General features: G+C 44.0%; 1 protein-coding gene across 2 annotated transcripts in view; it reads left to right on the top strand.

The window, feature by feature from the left end:
* The first annotated feature begins 598 nt into the window (after positions 1–598).
* ACTN2 (actinin alpha 2) overlaps positions 599–19,515 on the top strand; it is a 73,186-nt gene continuing 54,269 nt past the window's right edge. Inside the window, exon 1 of one of the 2 annotated variants that reach the window (XM_045437239.1) lies at positions 599–946. In XM_045437239.1, coding sequence (XP_045293195.1) covers positions 821–946 — 126 coding nt within the window. In that variant the 5' untranslated portion in view covers positions 599–820. The remainder of the gene's footprint in view (positions 947–19,515) is intronic. The other variant, XM_045437238.1, reaches the window with a different exon arrangement.

Genomic DNA, 19,515 nt, shown 5'->3' with positions numbered 1-19,515 from the left:
TCTTTTAAATTTATGAGTGGCAGGTGAGAGCTGATACTTCCCGCCTTTGGTTCGGTTCCTGACATTTTAACACGGTTGATCCAAGTCCCTTGCCTTGATTTCCCCCAGGTGAGGGCGGGTAGAAGAAGACGAGGGGATTCTGTAGCTTTTAAACTTTACTTTTCAGGCGTGTATGTGCGTGTTATCTATGGAAATATGCGGAAAACGTGAATATGCAAATGATATATGGAAAACTTGGATGCGTTGGAGGTGGTCAGGGATCCCGACCATGGGTGCCCCCGGCCCGGGCCCGCGTACACCCACCCCTCCTCCCCTCCGCCCCGTAACCGGCTCAGGCGCCCGCAACCGAGCCCGCCGCCAGGCAGAAGGGTAAGTGGGAGGCGTGGGCTGGTGCATGCAGGCTCCGCTCGCGGCCAAGGAGGTTTGCTGCAGCCGCGCGATTGGGGACCCCCAGCCGCCCCGCGTCCCAGCCCGCCAGCACGTGCTCGGCGCAGCGGGGGCGGGGGCAGAGGCGGGGGCGGCCGGAGGGCGGGGCGGGGGCGCGGCCCGGCGGCCACGTGACGGGCGGCGCGGGTATTAAGCGGCGCGGCAGCTGCTCGCGGCTCGAGCTGGTGCTTCGCCCGCGACCCAGCGTCTAGGCGTGCCGCCCCGAGAGGAGCCGCGCGAAGGTCACCCCGCGCCCGCCAGTCCGCCGCCCGCGCCTCTGCCGAGCTCCGCGCGCCCGCCGGCCCCGCCGCGTCTCCGCCCGCCCGCCCGCCCGTCCGTCAGTCCGTCCGTCAGTCCGTGCGCGCCCCGCCGCAGCCCCGGCCCCCCGAGCGCCATGAACCAGATAGAGCCCGGCGTGCAGTACAACTACGTCTACGAAGATGACGAGTACATGATCCAGGAGGAGGAGTGGGACCGCGACCTGCTCCTCGACCCGGCCTGGGAGAAGCAGCAGAGGAAGGTCAGCAAGGGCCCCGTGCCCGCCGTCTGCGGGCTCGGCCCGCGCGTCCGCGTGTCCCGGTCCCCCGCGGGCTCGCCCACTGCGTGCACCTGCGAGTGGGCGCGTGGTGGAGGTGTTGTGTTGTCCCGTGTCATCGTAGCCCGCGTGCCCCGTGAGGAAGGAGAACACGTCCAGGGACGGGCACGAACCCAGGCGCCCTGCGTGTGTGCGCGCGCGCGAGTGTGCGTGTGTGTGTGTGTGTGTGTGTGCGTGTGTAAGTAACTGAAGAGTCACAAAACGAAAAACGTTAAAAGGGGAACAGTGTGTGTGTGTTTCGGCTTTAACCAGTGTCAGACCAGAACCTGAAAGTCTCAGGTCGGTCTGCTCCTGACCCCTGGAGTCTGTGACCTTCGCCGCAAGAGTTATACTAACCTGCACCACTGTGTTCATTTGCCCCCAGCCCATCTCTCCTCAAATAAAAATGTCAAGTGAACATCAGCGTCAATGGGATAGTCACAGGGCTGCCCGAAGAGTAGATTTGCAAATCATTTCTTAAGTGTTTGGGGCTCCTAAGAGAGGGATGCTGTATGGACTCTAGACATTCACCAATGAAGTAATAATTATTTCACGCTCTATTTGTGGTTCATTGAGGTAAGCACACAGGGACGAGGGAGTCAGCCAACTCTGAAAGCTCCCTGCCCAACTTGGTTGGCGCTGTGGGGGCCCAGTGGAATATTCCACTATTTCAAGGTTTCTTCTTGATCCCCTTGGCTGGAACACGTAGAGAATGTTCACCAGGAGGCTAAACCCACCTCCTGTTTGACTGGGCACAGAGCCTGGTGGGGTCAGGCATGCCATCACAGACCTGCGAACCCAACTTTATGATGACAGTGTCTTGACAAAAGCAAAGTGCCCTACACTCCCCCCTCCCCTATTTTTCTGGGGGTGGAGCAAAGTGGATTTCCCTTCTAAGGACCTGCTTTGACGTGAATAACCTCTGTTGACCATATGTGTGCATAGGAAGTGTAGCTGCCACTGGGAGTGAGTGTGCTGTATTACTTGGTGAATTAGTGTACGACCGTGGGAAACACGTACATCTGTACTTTCTCTCCCAGTGAGCAGTGTTAGCGAAGGATCTCTCCTGGAAGGATCTCTCCCTATTTGGATAATTGTCAAATAGCCAAGCATTGTTTTGTTTTTGTTTTTGTTTTTTAATTTTTTTTTCAACGTTTATTTATTTTTGGGACAGAGAGAGACAGAGCATGAACGGGGGAGGGGCAGAGAGAGAGGGAGACACAGAATCGGAAACAGGCTCCAGGCTCTGAGGCATCAGCCCAGAGCCCGACGCGGGGCTCGAACTCACGGACTGCGAGATCGTGACCTGGCTGAAGTCGGACGCTTAACCGACTGCGCCACCCAGGCGCCCCGCCAAGCATTGTTTTTATATCAAGATTCCTCTTTGGTTGTCTACCCTCTCTGGTAAAAATACATTTACTGTTACTACTTTAAACCTCAAATTTGGCTACATTTCACCCTCCACGTTAGTTTCCTAAGACTTCCACTATCCCCACTTTCTTGGAAACCAGAGAATTGGAAGTGATAAATATAAAGGAAAATAAAATTTCAAATCTTCTACAATTTTTAAATGACATTGTGAGCGAAAACATGTGGATTATGAACGTGTCATCTGGACTAGGTGATGCATTGTCAAACAGAAGTTCAAAAGTGACTTTAATTTTTAGCATGAGTGTTTCTCTTTAAAAAATTTCCCCAAAGTTTTGATTGGTACATTTTCATGGTCATGGTTTTTTTTTTTTTTTTTTTTTTTTTTTTTTTTTTTTTTTTTTTTTTTTGTATGGGAAACAGTAAATAGCTAAGGAATGGGGCAGATAGTCTGCCCATCATTTTTAGGAATAATAGTCTGATCACAATGGTTTCTGCTTTTGTTTTTTAGTTTGGGATAGAGCTGATGTCAGTTTCCAAAAGCCACATTGACATATATCTCCTGTCATATTTTTTTTAATGCATTCACAATATTTTTTGATATAATGGCATTGTTGTAATTTTTGTTTTAAGTTTGGGATACCTGCATGAATATAATATGATAATTGGATAGCCCTTGACATACATTATTATACTTCCTGATCCCAATTCAAAAGAATGCTAAGTTTAAAGTGAGAATTTATTTTTATTTTTATTTTTAAGCTAAATCTGAGCTCACACACAGATCTTGTGGGTGTGAGTGGGGAATCCACTGCATTAGGACACAGGTCTGGACAGATCCAGAAGAGAACTCTGTTTCTACTTTTGGTATAGAACCTACTCAGGTCAATAAAATAATATCGAGCTGTGAGCTCAGTGTAGCCAGAGCAGTGGCCTCTATTTATGTCGTATGAGACAAACTGTTGGAACAGGACAAGGGTAAAATGCCATTGTTTCTATTGTGGGCTACCTTCTCCACACTTGCCATTTCAGTGATATGCTGGGTATGAGATCTGTCAACAGATGCTGGTAACACACGATGACGTGTGTAGCGTTATAATGGATGCGGTGCCTAATTATATCCACGGTTCAGAGAGTCTCATGGGCTGTGGTAATCCTTGCTCCCTGGTGTGGAATTCTTTGCTACAGAAGGACTTAACATAAGTAGAGTGCTTGTTTTTTTCTTTTTTTTTTTTTTTTTTGATGATTTTTACAAATTTTGGTAAGAAACATATAAAATTGACCATCTTAAGCATGTTTCAGTGTGCAGTTCATCGGAGTTAAGAATATCCACATTGTTGTGTTATGCAACCAATCTTCTGAACTCTTTTCATCTTCCAAGACTAAACTCTGGATGCCCATTAAAGAATAAGTTTGCATTCTCCCCTCTCCCCAGCCCCTGGCAACCACTGGTCTACTTTCTGTCTCTAAGAATTTAACTCCACTAGGGACCTCATATAGGTAGAATCATAACAGTATTTGTCCTTTTGAGTCTGGCTCATTTCACCTAGCATAATGTTCACAAGGTTCACCCGTGTTACGGGCTGTGTCAGAATTTCCTTCCTTTTTAAGGCTGACTGATATTCAGCTGTATGTATCTTCCACGTTTTGTTTACTTATCCGCAGGTGGACACTTGGACTGCTTTTGTCTATTGTGAATAATGCTGGTATAGACATGGGTGTACAAATACCTTTGCATGACCCTGCTTTCAATTTTGCTGGTTTTATACCCAGAAATGAAATTTCTGGATCATGTGGTAGTTCCATTTTCAATTTTTTTTGAGGAAGTGTAGTGTTTTTTCCAAAAAGAGGCAATTTAGAAGACACTGAATTTAGCATAAGTATGTGCAGGCATTTCGAAGGGCTCCCTTTCTCTTTCAGGGGTGTTTAGTAACAGGGGTAGGGATACACATATTCATGTAAGTTAGGCTGTCTTCAGTGGACTTTTGAAACTCCTAGAGCTTTGGTATTTAGAAGCAAGCTTCTCTTGGAACCAAGGAACACATTCAACCTTCAGTTCAACGGAAGCCTAATCAGGAGGTGACTTGTGAGAACAGCAATGCTGAATATGTGTGCTATCTCTGTGAGCTTGGGGCGCTGTCCTTCACTCTGGGAGCCTCGCACAGGCCTTTTAAGGAAATGACTATGTGTTTTGAAGTATAAAGGGTCCCTACATCCTTAATTTGTTTATGGCTGGAGGACAGATAAACTTTTGTACCAGTCGTTGGGAGAATAAGAGAGTGGTTCATTTATTCTGTATTCGGAACTCTCACTGGTTTTAATCATTCTGGAGAGAAAGTCAAGTTGTTTAGCATGTCTGTAATTTAGAGGGTCCGATTCACCATTCACCCTGGAGCAAGTCTGCCATCCAGGCCAAAGTGTCGCCGTGTCAGCTGAGGCAGCATGGACGGACCACGTGTGGGAGCAGCTGCCCACAGGGTCCAGGTTAAACAGAGAGCCCAGGGACCTGAGAGTTCTGTGTTCTGAGGAGAGCAGCTGCTGGTTAAGGGCACAAGGTGAAGGCTGTTCCCCGCTGCATGTTGCAGTCTGCCTCTGCCTGATTATTTCCCTGGAGAAAAGGCGCTGTGTGTTCCAACAGGGTGAACGGTTAATGAAACGCTTGTGAACTTTCTCAGATTGATGAGACCTAGAGGAATCCCAGCGCTCCCTGGTACTCTCCTACCGTGATCAAGTCCCTAAGCCTTCAAGTTTCTGTTTCTTTATCTAGAAAATAAAGACGTGAGACCTTTCTCACCTCGTCATGCTTTTCAAGATCCAGTGGTTAAATCAGTTTACGTTGAAGGGGCTTTAGACACTATACACGTTCAAATGTCATTACCTTCATGTGGCAAATATTTGTTTTAGCAACTGGCGTAATGGTGGTTAGCTGTGCAGTAGGTCTGCACTTGGACTGCTAGGGGACAACGAAGCACAGATTTGTTCCTTAGTGACTTTGCTGTACTTTTGTTTTTTTATTGTGGAGAAATATATATAATATAAAATTTACCATTTTAACCATTAGAATTTTTTTTAGTGTTTATTTTTGAGAGAGGGAGACAGAGAGAGCACACACGGGGGAGGAGCAGAGAGAGAGAGAGATAGAGAGAGAGAGACAGAATCCAAAGCAGGCTCCAGGCTCTGAGCTGTCAGCACAGAGCCTGACATGGGGCTCGAACTCACGAACCATGAGGTCACGACCTGAGCTAAAGTTGGTCACTTAACTGACTAAGCGACTCAGGCGCCCCTTAACCATTTTTAGGGGTACGATTCAGTGACATTAATACATTCACATGGCCATGCAGCCATCATCCCCATCCATCTGAACTTTTCCATCATCCCAAACTGAAACTCTGTGCCCACTAAACACTAACTTCCCATCATCCCCCTCCCCTGATATACATTTTTTTTTAAGTTTATTCGTTTATTTTGAGAGAGAATGAGGGTGTAAGGGAGGGGCAAAGAGAGAGGGAGACAAAGAATCTGAAGCAGGCTCCAGGCTCTGAGCTGTCAGCACAGAGGCTGACTCGGGGCTCGAAATCACAGACCACGAGATCATGACCTGAGCCAAAGTCAGACGCTTAACCAACTGAGCCACCCAGGCGCCCCTTGGTGTACTTTTAAAGAGTGGATTTACACACTTGAACACTTAGAAAATAAGACGTTGTTTAACATTAAGTGCCAGCGCTCGTTGTGAAAAGAACAAAAATTACGGGAGGTCAAATCAGGAAAGTCATCGTGGGTGAGAATAATGAGGAACTAGCTTTAGAAAGGAGTAGGACTTGGGCCAGGCCATAATTTAAGTAGGAACTAAATATCAGCTGAGTGGCCAGTCACCCTTTTGTGCTATGAAAGCACCCTCACCCTTTTATTTCCTGGACGCCCCTCACCACCCTCTGACAAAGGGCTAAGGGAACAAGCTTAGAGAGTGAGAGCCTGAAAGGAGAAAGTGGCCAATGTGGCCAGCCTAGGACACCCAGCTCCATATTCTTGGATGTGTCTGCTGCTTCTGATGTGCTTGAGGGAGCAGGAAGAGACAGGCTTAGCTAAAGCTCAGGATGCAGGTTGAACTTCAGAGAGAAGAGAGAGAGGGCCAGCTTACAGCGGACCCAGGCTGCAGGTGATGGAGCTCCAAGGGGCCGTGCTTGAAGAAGCCGACTGTTTGCGGAATGAATCGGATGCAGGAGGACCTGAGGCCAGGAGACCCAGGCAGAAGCCTGAGATGGGACCCGCAGGGTAGAGTGGCCAGGTTTAGATCTAGGGGCTGGTAGGAGAAATGGTGAGGAAGGCATCAATTTGAGAGTGGTCAGGAGGGATTATAGAAGTATTAAATGGCCCTGTGCTGTTCCACGGGAGGCTGCTGTATAAATCCAGTTAAGCACACATGATCCCGCCGTCAGAGCTCCTGGACTGGAAAGTCAAGACCATGGTATTGACAAGGAACAAGCAAACTGATGAGGAGAATCGGTTTACCTGCCAGGAGATAGAAAGTGGCATATTTACAGGACATGTCATCCAGGGCAGGGGTGTGAGCTCCAGGGCTGTGGGGCAAGTCATGTGTTCCCGAGGCCATCCATCACTTGAAGGGAGGGCTGGAGTTCTAAGGGGCCTCTGATGTCCAGAGAAGGATGCCGATGGGTAGGCGTGGAAAGGCAGAATCTAGTATGAGCACCAAGACACCTCTGACCCCGGAGGGACGGTTGTTCTAAATACACACTTGGTTCGAGTGGTAAGGCAGAAAAGTCACTTTTTGTCTTCAGACCCTCCCCGAGACGCTGGGGCCCCACGCCTTCAGCCAAGTTCACCAGGGAAGAAACTTGAACTCAAAAGAAGATTCTACAAGGGTGTGGGAGGACGGATATAATTCTTAGCTGGGAAACTTAATGAACGTGGCTTCAGAAAGCTGTCAGAAAGCTGCAGTCAGTGGCTGCAGCTGGGAGACACCTACAGAAAAGGCACAGTCCCCGAGTGGGCGGGGGAGCCACCATGATGAGCAGAGGAGTCGGTACGGAATACGTTGGAGGACAGTCAGAATTGTACCGCTGTTTCCCTGGGAACGGTACTAATTCTTCCAGAAAGAACAGAGAGCAAAGATTAGGGGGAGCGTTTGCTAACTGCTGTGCTAGACAAATTCCAAAGGAAGGAAAATCTTGAGCGCAAGGGATTGGTCTTTCCAAAGAAGTCTGGGGGAACATTTTCTACACAAACGCACATCTGGGGGCACGCACCTGTCCCCCTCCCTGCGGTTTTCCAGATCGGAAATGTTCTTTGCTTTTTTTTTTTTTTTTTTTTTTTTACCTGCAGCCCTACTGAAGAGCAAAATCTAAACGGACCACAGGCACGGTCATTCTTTCTTTCATTCGTTGGACGTTTTTCGTGTCCAGGGATAGAGAATTGAGTTGACACCACCTTAGGCCTTAAGGAACTTACAGCCCAGTTCAAGAGACAGAAAGGTCAGTGCGAAGTGCACAGGAAGGACACCCCATTCCACTAGGCTGGTGAAAGAAAGGAGAGAATATTCCCGAATGTCCCACCTGGGCGGTTTCCTGTCATGGTGAACGGAAACATCTTCCTCCGTGTCACCCAGGCGGGATCCTAGGAGTTATCCTTGGTGCCTCCCTCCCTGTCAACTCTGGTGGAGCCCATCTGCTGAAGTCCTCTGGACCCTGCCCCTTCCTCCTGTTATATACGTTAAGGTCTTCAGAGCTTCTGTGTTTCCTGCCTCGATTAGGGTGGTGGCCTCCTGTGCTGTCACCCTCCCATAGCTCATGCTTCTCTGCAGGCTTTTCTCCATGATCCTGGCAGGAATGATCTTTATAGAACACAAGCCTGGTCATGGTATTTCCTGCTTAAAGTTCCTCTGTGTTTTTTTTTAATTGCCATCAGGAGAGAATTTGGACCCTATGCAGTGGTTTGTGAGGCCAGGTCTCACCTAGCCTCTACTATTCCATTTCTCCCCCACAGGTTCAAGGTCCAACCCCACAGAGAGGTATTCACCCCTTTGCCTTATGCCCAGCCCCTACGTCCTCTGCTCATTCTGGAGTTCCTCCTCCATCAGGCCCCTCCTCCAGGAGGCTAGCCTTCTAGAACATGGGTCACCTGGTAGTGTTTTTGTCTCCCTCTGAGGGCTGTGGGCAGACACTCTCTGGTTCCCGGAGCCCTGCACTGAGCCTGCTCAGACTCGGAACTCATTTGCAGAATGAAAAAAGTTATGAATTCTATTTCCAGAAGGCATTTAGTACAATTAAAATTTTTAAATGTAATAATTAACAACCTAGTTTTGCAGTCTTTATAACTCCTTGAGCTATATATGTATTAACTCCAAATCATGCTTACTGTCTAGTGCTTTTAAAAAATATTTTCTTGGGGCGCCTGGGTGACTTAGTCAGTTAAGCATCTGACTTCGGCTCAGGTCATGATCTCACAGTTCATGAGTTCAAGCCCTGCATGGGGCTCTATGCTGACCGCTCAGAGCCTGGAGCCTGCTTCAGATTCTGTGTCTCCCTCTCTCCTGCCCCTCCCCCGTTTGTGCTCTGTCTCTCAAAAATAAATGTTAAAAAAAATATTTTCTTAAAGTGTTTTTCTCAAGTCCTCAACATGATGGAATTGTCTGACTTAATCCTTAGTCTAAGATTGAGCCTTCAAAGACAAGCTGCTTAATTTAAAAATAATTGGAATTTAGAGATTTTTGGAATTAAACTTTCATACATGCAGATTTATTTAAATTATAATGTGTCACCATCTTAATTAACAAAGTTTCTGGTAACCTAAATTTGATTTGAAATGACCAGTTTTATTTTCCAGATTGAAAATCTTTACCCACTTAATAAAGAAAATTACAAATTCACTTATGATTCAGATAAGTATAATTTAAATGTGTGTTTTTGTGGTAAAACCAATTTTTTTGGAAAATGTGCTGTACTTCCCAGTAGAACTGGATAAGAGAGAATAGACGTGGGTGATTCTGAAGAATATATGTGTCCTGGAAAGGACAGGCCAAGTTCAAGACTAAGACGTTAGCATGACTTTGGGTCGTCTTGCTTTGTTTGTTTCTTTTTGCTAGCAGGTAAATTTGTTAGTTATAATCCCCAGGAATCGTTATACATTATAAATAGATTCTTAATAGTATCTGTGACAACCTTTTCATTAAAAGGCATGCTGTCTTGGAAAAATCTCCTTTTTTAGTGATCGTGAGGACCAAATGGACAAAGAGTGAATATACACTTATTTGGGGCAAATGAGACCTATATTGAATATGAACCTGTGATTGAGTCTTATATAGACAATTATAATTGAGACTGGCCAACCAAGAAATCCTACCTTTTACAGTCATAAGGAATCTTTAAGTTATTTCATGATAGTCAAATAAGATGTGAAAGTAATATTTATTTATTAAAGTTTATTTATTTATTTTGAGATCATGAGAGAGAGAATCCCAAGCAGACTCCAGGCTGTCAGCACAGAGCTTGACACGGGGCTCAATCTCTCATGAACCATGAGATCATGACCTGAGCCAAGAGTTGGACGTTTAACCTACTGAGCCACTGCTCCATGAAAATAATTATTTAGAAGTTACATAATGTCATTGCTCTTTATTAGAATTTTGAGGCATTTTACACGTATTAGGATGAACGTATGAAATTCTCAACATTGACCACTTCGACTTCCAAAAATTGCAATTTCTTCTGTTCAACCTAGTAAAACTATGTTACCACTATGTCCCGTTGTATTTGAGATCCTTGACCAATACCATGCAATAGCCAAACCATAAAACTGAATTCTAATCATTTCTAGCCTTATCTCTAATGCCTTTGGTGTTCATTTAGGGAAGTAAAGGGATCGTTGGGTTTCATAGAAGGTAAAAATGGGAGGTTTGGATCAAGAGCTTGATATTCAATGGAAATATCAAAGAGAAAGGTCAAGCCTGGAGGATTAGGTGTAGCAGTTATCTGCTGATAGGCAATGGTTGAGACTATGAGGAGGGGAACATTGGAGAAATCCAGAGAAGACAAGAGGACTCTAGATGGGGGGTACCTGGGTGGCTCAATCGGTTAAGCATCCGACTTTAGCTCAGGTCACGATCTCATGGTTTGTGGGTTTGAGCCCCGCGTTGGGCTCTGCTGATAGCTCAGAGTCTGGAGCCTGCTTTTGATTCTGTGTCTCCCTCTCTCTCTGCCCCTCCCCGACTCACACTCTGTCTTTCTCTCTCTCAAAAAATAAATAAACAAAAAAAAAAAAAAAAAGAGGGCTCTAGAGGAAGCAGTGTCATTGCCTGCACCTGGGAGCATTGCTCTTCTGCATGAAGATGGGGACACATCAGAGGACTTGGAACAACTCGAACTGTCACAACGTCTTTGATTTTCTTCCTGGAGAAATCTCACCTTGGTATTCCAATGGAGCTTCGCCAGTCTGAATGTGGCATTTGAATTGATTTAGTTGCTGGAAGAGAAACGCAGGGATTTGGCACCGTGGGATGGGATATCTTTTAGCCGATGAGCTGAGTTATGCTTTCAAAGGAGGTGAAAAGCTGTAAGAAATTATTTATGGTGATGTGCTCAGGTCTGTGGCATGAAATGCTTACTGCGGTTGAAATGGCCAGTGGTAGGCTTTCCTGAGGAAGACTATACTAAAATGTCATGAGGATTGCTGAAGACAGTAGAATTTGTTTCACCTTCTACTAAATGTAGAATTTAACCCCCAGATAGGTTTCCTTTTTTTCTGTGTTATCATTTATATAATTAAGGGAGTGGAATGAATTGTTGCCCTCATTTAGATATTTGGTCTTAAGGATTTTAGAAAATATTATTAGTATTTGGGGTTGGGAGAGTATTGGTCAAGAAAATGATGACGGATGTATTCAGAATTGTAATCAGTTTAGAGGTCACCCACAGAGGATAATATTTTTCTATTTTGAAACAAACACATTTTTGAGAGGAGGCAGGGGGGAGAGGGTGAGCGTCAGATTGGTCTGGGATGTGGGGAGAGATTTGTTGGAAAAAGGCAAGGCATGCTTTTTACATTTTGCAAACTGTGTAATTTCTATCCTATTATTGGAAATTTATGAAATAGGAAGTGGCTGATTATTTTATCGCATACTTCGATCTATTCTGTTAAATTTTGAAACAGAAGAATATTTACAAAAAAAAAATTTGTTTTCAGTATAACACCAAAACAAAAAGAATTCCAAGACAGTAAAAGTGATACTTTAGTATGTGAAAGATTAAGAAAAAGAGTGGGGAAGGGATTTGGTCTGTTATCCTTAGTATCCCAAACTATTCACTGTGCAGGGCAGAGCAGTTATTTATTGAGAATTACTAGGCACTGTTTTAACCATAGATATTATTTTATTAAATCTTCACAACAACCTTGAGAACGGAGTATTATTATTCCCCTTTTTTTTCAGCCAGGGAGGTTAAATGACTTGTCCAAGGGTTGTTGAGGGTGGGGAAGTGTAGCCAGAAAACACACACACAGAATTCTAGATTACAAAGATACAGTCCTGCCTCACAATGAGAGCTTTGTCAAATGCAGAGATGCTGATATTTTATGGCGTATTCTGGTCCACCAGGGACGGAGCTGAGTTTTAGAGCCATGCTGCTTAACTCTGAAGGCTGTGCTTTGAACTACTAATCGTTTTCTGGGGTTTTTCAGTTGCTTTGTACTCAGACTTATCGCCTACAACTCTGAGTAGAATCCTGGGATTCTGTATTCCTAATGTCTCACTTGCCAATAACCTGTTGCCTTTGTGGAAGGCCGTGTGTGCCTGTGAATTTTTCGTTCCGCAATGTGTACAACTGGGAGCGTCTGATGAAATGAGAGAACTGAGTTTTAGGGCATGGTAAATACTGTCATTCAAGGGTTTTTCTCCAGGTCAGGCTGTGTAGCAATTGCTTCGTCCAACAGAGGTACCTACAGGAGGAGAAAAGGCACCACAGGGAAAGCTAACAAAACCCTCTCAGATGGAGTTTAGTAGGACACGCCATTAAGGGCATCCCTTTGGAGTTAACTGCTGGTCTGACTCAGTTCCAAAAGAAGCCAGAGCTCATGATGCCTAAGAACTCGAGTCAGCTCTCTTTTGGAACCAGCCAACGAGACTCCAGGAGGCAAGAGCACAGATCAGTTCTCCCTGTGCAGGCGTGCTGTCTTAGTGCAGGAACGCTCTCTAAGATTTGGGTCCCACCAAGATTCAGCACAAACACTGTGACGTTGCAGTGCCAAGGACTCTCTTTATATTAAAAAAAAATTGCTGGGGCTCCTGGGTGGCTCAGTTGGTTAAGCATCTGACTCTTGGTTTAGGCTCAGGTCATTATCTCAGTTTGAGTTTGAGCCCTGTATTGGGCTCTATGCTGACAGTGGGGAGCCTGCTTGGGATTCTCTCCTCTCTTTGCCCCTTCCTGGCTTGTTCTCTCTCTCTCAAAAAAAAAAAAAAAAAAAAAAAAAGATTAATTTAAAAAAAATTAAAAGAATTCTGCTTTTCTTTAGCTTCACATTATGGAAAGTTTCAAACATACACAAAAGCAGGGAGAATGCAGAATATAGTGAATCCTTCTGAACCCAACTGGCCAAGGAAAACCTGTTTCGTGGATAGGGGATGTCTGATTCTTTTTCCCCCCAGCTTTATGGAGGTGTAATTGATTGACAGATAAAAATTAAAGATATTTAAAGTGTACAGGATGTTTTGATATATGCATACATTGTGAAATGGTTACCAGGGATGTCCACCTCTAAAAGGGAAACAGTTTTTATGTTCAACAAGTGTTTTATTCCGTAAAAAATTTTTGAAAGATTCAGCACAAAGCAGAACTTTGAAGGAGGCCATTTGTCACCTGCCCCCTTTAATCTTTTTTTTTTTTTAGGTTTATTTACTTATTTTGAGGGACAGAGAGAGTGAGGGGGAGCGGGGCAGAGAGAGAGGAAGACAGAGAATCCCAAGCAGGCTTTGCACTTTTCAGCATGGAGACTGATGTGGGGTTTGAACCCATGAACCGTGAGATCATGGCCTGAGCCGAAACCAAGTTGGACACTTAACCGACTATGCCACCCAGGCGCCCCTCACCTTCTTCCTTTAAACGAAAGATTCCCAAGACCTGCCTTTCCAGACATCACCCGCATTTTAAAGGTAACCTTTCTAGGATGACAATCCCGTTGTCTAATTCCAGGAAGAACCCTCAGCATAGATTTCAGGCTGACAAGAGAAGAGGCTGGCATGGTGTGAGGCGTTTTGGGCAGAGGCAAAGCCTCTTAGCATCCTGTAAATGTGAATGGTTCACTGCTACGAGTTTGTGCCCGTGTGTCTGTACTGATAGGGTGTGTGCTGTGTGTAAGGAGTCTCTCTCACCTCCTGCTGCAAACTGATCTGATAAAGTGACCCTATAACCTCTTTCAGGGTTATTGGTCTAGTTCCCTCTTAGTTCGTATGACCTCTGCTTTCACCGGGTTGGACGGTGAGCTTGGATCAGAGACAGGAGGTGGGGAAGATGTCTGAGGATGCTGAATTTGATACATCTGTGTCTTTATTTCCTCCACCACCCCCAGAGTACAGCCGGAGGAAGGAGAGAAGAGACATTTAAAGGGTTCTTGGGGAAAGGTTATTTTTAGGGGCAGTCTTGCCAAGACTGCTTCCGGGGATTTTATTTAGACCTAGATCAGGCCCTTGCCTGCTTACATGTGTGCATATCTAGGGGAGTCCTGGAAGTGATGGGGGGGGGGGGTGGCTGCATGCATGCCAAGTCCCAGGCTACCTCACTCTGTGCAAAAACTCACTTTTATTTATTTTATATCCCTGCCCCCCGCCAGCTTTACTGAGATATAATTAACATAACATGGGAATGCAAGCTGGTGCAGCCACTCTGGAAAACAGTATGGAGGTTCCTCAAAAAAATAAAAATAGAACTACCCTATGACCCAACAATCGCACTACTAGGTATTTATCCAAGGGATACAGGTGTGCTGTTTCGAAGGCACACATGCACCCCCATGTTTATAGCAGCACTATCAGCAATAGCCAAAGTATGGAAACAGCCCAAATGTCCATCGATGGATGAATGGATAAAGAAGATGTGGTGTATATATATATATACAATGGAGTATTACTCGGCAATCAAAAAGAATGAAATCTTGCCATTTGCAACTACGTGGATAGAACTGGAGGGTATTATGCTAAGTGAAATTAGTCAGTCAGAGAAAGACAAAAATCATATGACTTCACTCATATGAGGACTTTAAGAGGAAACAGATGAACATAAGGGAAGGGAGGCAAAAATAATATAAAAACAGGCAGGGGGACAAAACAGAAGAGACTCCTATAAATATGGAGAACAAACTGAGGGTTACTGGAGGGGGATGGGCTAAATGGGTAAGGGGCACTAAGGAATCCACTCCTGAAATTGTTGCACTGTATGCTAGCTAATTTGGATGTAAATTTTAAAAAATAAAAAATAAAATTAAAATAAATACAGTACAACTTTAAAAAACATAACAACATTGTATAAATTGAAGGTGTATGACGTGGTGTTCATTTCTCAGGGCCTCTGTTCTTCATGAAGGGATATGACGAAAAGGTGGAGGAAGAAGCAGGAAGCCCACATCCAAGTTTGCCCAGAAAGGTCCCACTGGGGGCTGTGGCAATAACCACGTTTCCTCGGACTCTCAGAAGTGGTCCAGGCTAGATGCAAACTCTGGGGTCCCTGTGTTCCGAGGACATACACGTGGCAACCTCAGAACGTTAAAATAACGTTGAGACCCAAGCAATGTATATATAGGATAGCAATGCCTTTTCTCGAAATACGGGCCTATTTCTGAACTTTAAAAAAATGCAGATATTGGCGAAGTGAGATTTCTTACGTTTTGAACAGATTTAAATACCAGAGTCTAGTAATTTCCAAATCTTTTAATTCATGTATCTTTTAGAAGGCCAAGCCTTGCAGAGAGCCATGGGGGTGGAGCCCTGTGTGTGGAGGGACACGGGGCCACCGACCCGCCACGGTGGGTCAGGCTCCCCTCTGAAATGCATGCCACCGTGTGCTTTTGGTATTTGATATGTTATCTTTATGGTTTCATCAATACTGTGTAGATTCACACTTCAGACAGTTTGATATTAATATGTGCTGTGCTTTAAGAATGCTTATTTTGCGAGTCTGAAAAACGAAGGGTCACACGTTATTTAAATAGGTAACGCGGTCACCAAAGTCAAATTCTATGTAGCTTTGTTCTTCAGACAATTTAAGTTTTATATATTTATATTTATATTTGAAAACATATATATATATGTATATATATATATACATATATATATATGTAAACTCTGGGAGTGCAGTGATGATAATAAGTACATTTACTGTGTGATAAAATCATGCTTCCTGTAAAAATTCCCCGTGTTTCTATAATCAGACACAGGTGGGGCTGTCACTGGCGGAGTCCTTTAAGGACTTGGTAAGGAGGCCGGAAAAATCCTGTCAGAAATACCTGGTGTGTGACAGTGGGTTGTATTGCTGTGACTGGCATCTGGGTAACTGGATATTATGGACTCCAAAGGATTTCTGTTCTGCGATCCTAGAACTTGGACAGCGCGTACCTTCTCCATTAGGGTTTTGAAATGTGATGTCGAAATAGGGATTTTAATGTGAAACTTAAAAAAAAAAAAAGTCCTGGAGGAGCCCTCCGTTGGTTAACTTCAGAAATCTGGGGTTGCTTAATTATATCCAATTTAGGCAGTTTTTCTTTTTCAGGGAGAAATCTGGAGGATTAATGAAGTAAAGCTAGCTTAACGTAATTACAGATAACCAGGATGAAGACCAAAGAATCTAGGCTAACACGTTGTATATACTTCCCCGAGTTACTTTTTTAAGATACATTTCTGCATAAGTCATACCCGTTCCCTACAGAAAATATGGATAAGAAATTTTTAAAAGTCACAATCTAGAGAAAACTGGTGTTAACATTTTGCCATATCGTCTACTAGAACACTTTATGCTATAGTATGGAAGCATATGTTTATGAATTTTGTATCATAGTATGTAATTGTCTGAAATGGCTCACGATATGGAGGCTTCATCGTATATTTTTGTGAACACTGTCCACTCAGCATGAGCCCTAGGCAAGAACTTTTTGAAGGAGGAAATCGGAGCCTGGTTCCCTGAGGACGGAGTGAGCAGGAACTTTGGAAATGGCCGGCTCCCCTGTTTTTACCCCTTCTGCTAACCAGAGGTTTCCCCGTGTGGAGAGGAATCCTGTAGACGTACCTGATGGGGACTGTTTCTGGTTTAGGATTGCGCTCTGGCCCAAAACACCAATGCAGAGCATGTGTTGTCTTACGGAGAGCTGTTTCGTTCTAAATGAGCGCTTTATTCCCTTATGAGGCAGCCATTTATTTGGGTCCCTGAAAGTAGTAACATTAGGATGAACTGCTTCTTCAGTTCCCTAGACGGGCTGAGGAGGGAAACATCAGTTTGCTTTTCTAAAGAAAAACCTTGCATTCATCCTCAGGAACAGAATAATAAAAGTATAATAAATGTTGCTGTTGCCTAAAACCAAGCAACAGTTGGGTTTGCCCTGTCACTGAGCCACATCTTGCACATAATTACCCAGGCTGCAAGGGAACAAGTTATTTTGGGAAGCATAGCTCAGGATCAATCATATGTAAGGCTGTTTGTTGGGAGCTGTAGATGCTTGCTTACCAGAAAGTCCTCAAAGGAATTCTCCACATAGCTCATGCCAGCTTGGGGGAGGCAGGTGTGACCCCAGAGAACTCCCAGCCAGTGGCTAAGTCAGGCTCCTGGCCCGGGAATTGCTGTGTCTTGGCTGACCAGGCACCTGAGAGCTTTCATGTGGTTCTTTGAGCTTACCCCCGCCTCCTTTATTTAAAAAAAAAAAAAAAAAAAAGACACAAAAAAAACAAAAAACAAAAAACCTTTTAGAGCAAGAATGACTGAGACTCTGATATTGAAGATACTTGATCTGATTAGTTTAACACATGCTTCCAGCCCTAGAATAGTTTGGGTAGAATCTGAGTATTTCTAACCTCTGCCTTTTTCCATTCAACAGTTAAAACGGGGGAGTTTCACCAAGATCATTTACTAACGGTCCTTTAGAAGAGCTAGGACTTTTTTTAAATAAAAGGTTTTAAAAATAAGTTTTAGGGGCGCCTGGGTGGCGCAGTCGGTTGGGCGTCCGACTTCAGCCAGGTCACGATCTCGCGGTCCATGAGTTCGAGCCCCGCATCGGGCTCTGGGCTGAAGGCTCAGAGCCTGGAGCCTGTTTCCGATTCTGTGTCTCCCTCTCTCTCTGCCCCTCCCCCGTTCATGCTCTGTCTCTCTCTGTCCCAAAAATAAATAAACGTTGAAAAAAAAATAAAAATAAAAATAAGTTTTATAAATTTTTATATAAAAATTTTGTTGCCAAAAAAATTCAAAACAATTTTTTTTTTGTTTCAAAACACGGAGAATCGGTGGAGCAGAGACATGTCTGATGTTCTTGCTTGTTACTTTACGTACTTTGCCGATAATAGGAATGTAGAGATGAGTAACTGTAGCTGAGAAATGAAAATCAAGAGCATGAGTAATAAAGACTCCTGTAAGTGGTGATAAAATGTTTGTGGGAAATTTTCTTGAGCAGGGAGGAAATTAACAGATGGAAATACTTTAGCTTCTAGATAAATGTAAGATCTTTATGAAACAGGGAAACGTGCTAAATAATTCAACCCAAATTTAGTATTATTTATGGTGATTCGTATGAGAGGGAACATGGGGACACGTATTAGACTTTAAATGGAGGCTTTGACATGGAAAAGGAATCCAGTAAGCTGAGACTTAGGACAGTTGTCATTTTCACAGGACAAGGGAAGCATACCGTCACTTAAGATCAGCAAATGATAGATTTCGGTTCCGCAGATCATTCTTGTCTTCACTGAAATCAATAACATTTTGATCGGAATAACGAATATTTTAGCGTGTTTGAGGGTTGACCTGTCTTTAGAAAATGGACCCTAAAGCCTGAAGTATGAAAAGACAATTCTTAAATAAAGGTAAAAAGCGTGACTCTCACACAAACATAGAAGTGAATGCATGTTAAAGATGTTATTTAACTCATTAAAGAAAAATGAAGAGGAGTTAACGAGCAGTTCAAGAGAAAATCCAAAGAAGAGGCACATTTATAGGTTAGGAATAGCGAGATGAACGTCCACAGGGTAGGAGACGTTTTTCTATGGGAGGAAGGAGGATGGTCCCTGTACAGAACAGAATGCCTTTCTTGTCTATAGGCAAGAATGATTTGATTGCTCTCCTTTATCTATGATTTAGGAGTTGGACAATAGCATAGGAGGGGTGCTGTAGACAAGGCACAGGTTTCCTATTGAAGCCTAGACTTTTCCCGATACAAAGTAGCCTTATTAGTTGTCCTTACCCCTTTCCAAATTAGTAACTTTAATCTGTCCCGTCCTTTTCTGGAAGTTGTGGAGGAGAGTCCACATACTGGAGAGGCCATTCCTCAAGCCGGAATCAGTCTGGGGTAGATTTGGCTTTGTGAAAAAACCTAAAAACCATTTTTTTTTTTTTTCCCTGTTAGCAGCCTTAGGGCTTTACAGAACCTTTCTTTCTGTATTCTGAACAGCCCAGGACCTAAATGGAAGTCAGTCTTAGGAGCCTGGTGACTGAAGCCCAAAATTCACGGTTCAGATTTTCTGATGAAAACCAGACATGGGTGGAACTATCTTTCCAAGTGCTGGGAGAGCCATCTTTAACCCACCCACTTAAAGGATCATCCATTAGCCTGATTCTATTTTCGGATACCCTCAGCCATGAGGTTGTCTTTTATTTTTTACAAGGGCTTTTTTTTTTTTTTTCCTTCTTTTTTTGGCAAGGTTACAGAGTCTCTTTTAACATTTAAGGATTCCGTAATGAAGTTTGACACGATAATTTTTTAAAAACCTGGAACTTGAACAGATAACAGATTTTAACCTCCTCAGTCTTTTTTATTTTTTCAGTAAAAAAAAAAAAAAAAAAAAAAAAAAAATCTGACTGCTTTCGTCTTTACTAACTGTCCCAGAAAGTCTGGCAAATGAGATCCTATTGAGCAAATACTGAGTGCTAGTATGTTCCAGCCACCTGTCAGGAGCA

The sequence above is a fragment of the Leopardus geoffroyi genome, chromosome D2 (genome assembly GCF_018350155.1).
Source record: "Leopardus geoffroyi isolate Oge1 chromosome D2, O.geoffroyi_Oge1_pat1.0, whole genome shotgun sequence".
In the NCBI taxonomy this organism is placed as follows: domain Eukaryota; kingdom Metazoa; phylum Chordata; class Mammalia; order Carnivora; family Felidae; genus Leopardus; species Leopardus geoffroyi.
Note: the sequence above shows the minus strand (reverse complement) of the source record. Positions and strands in the feature narration are given on the sequence as shown.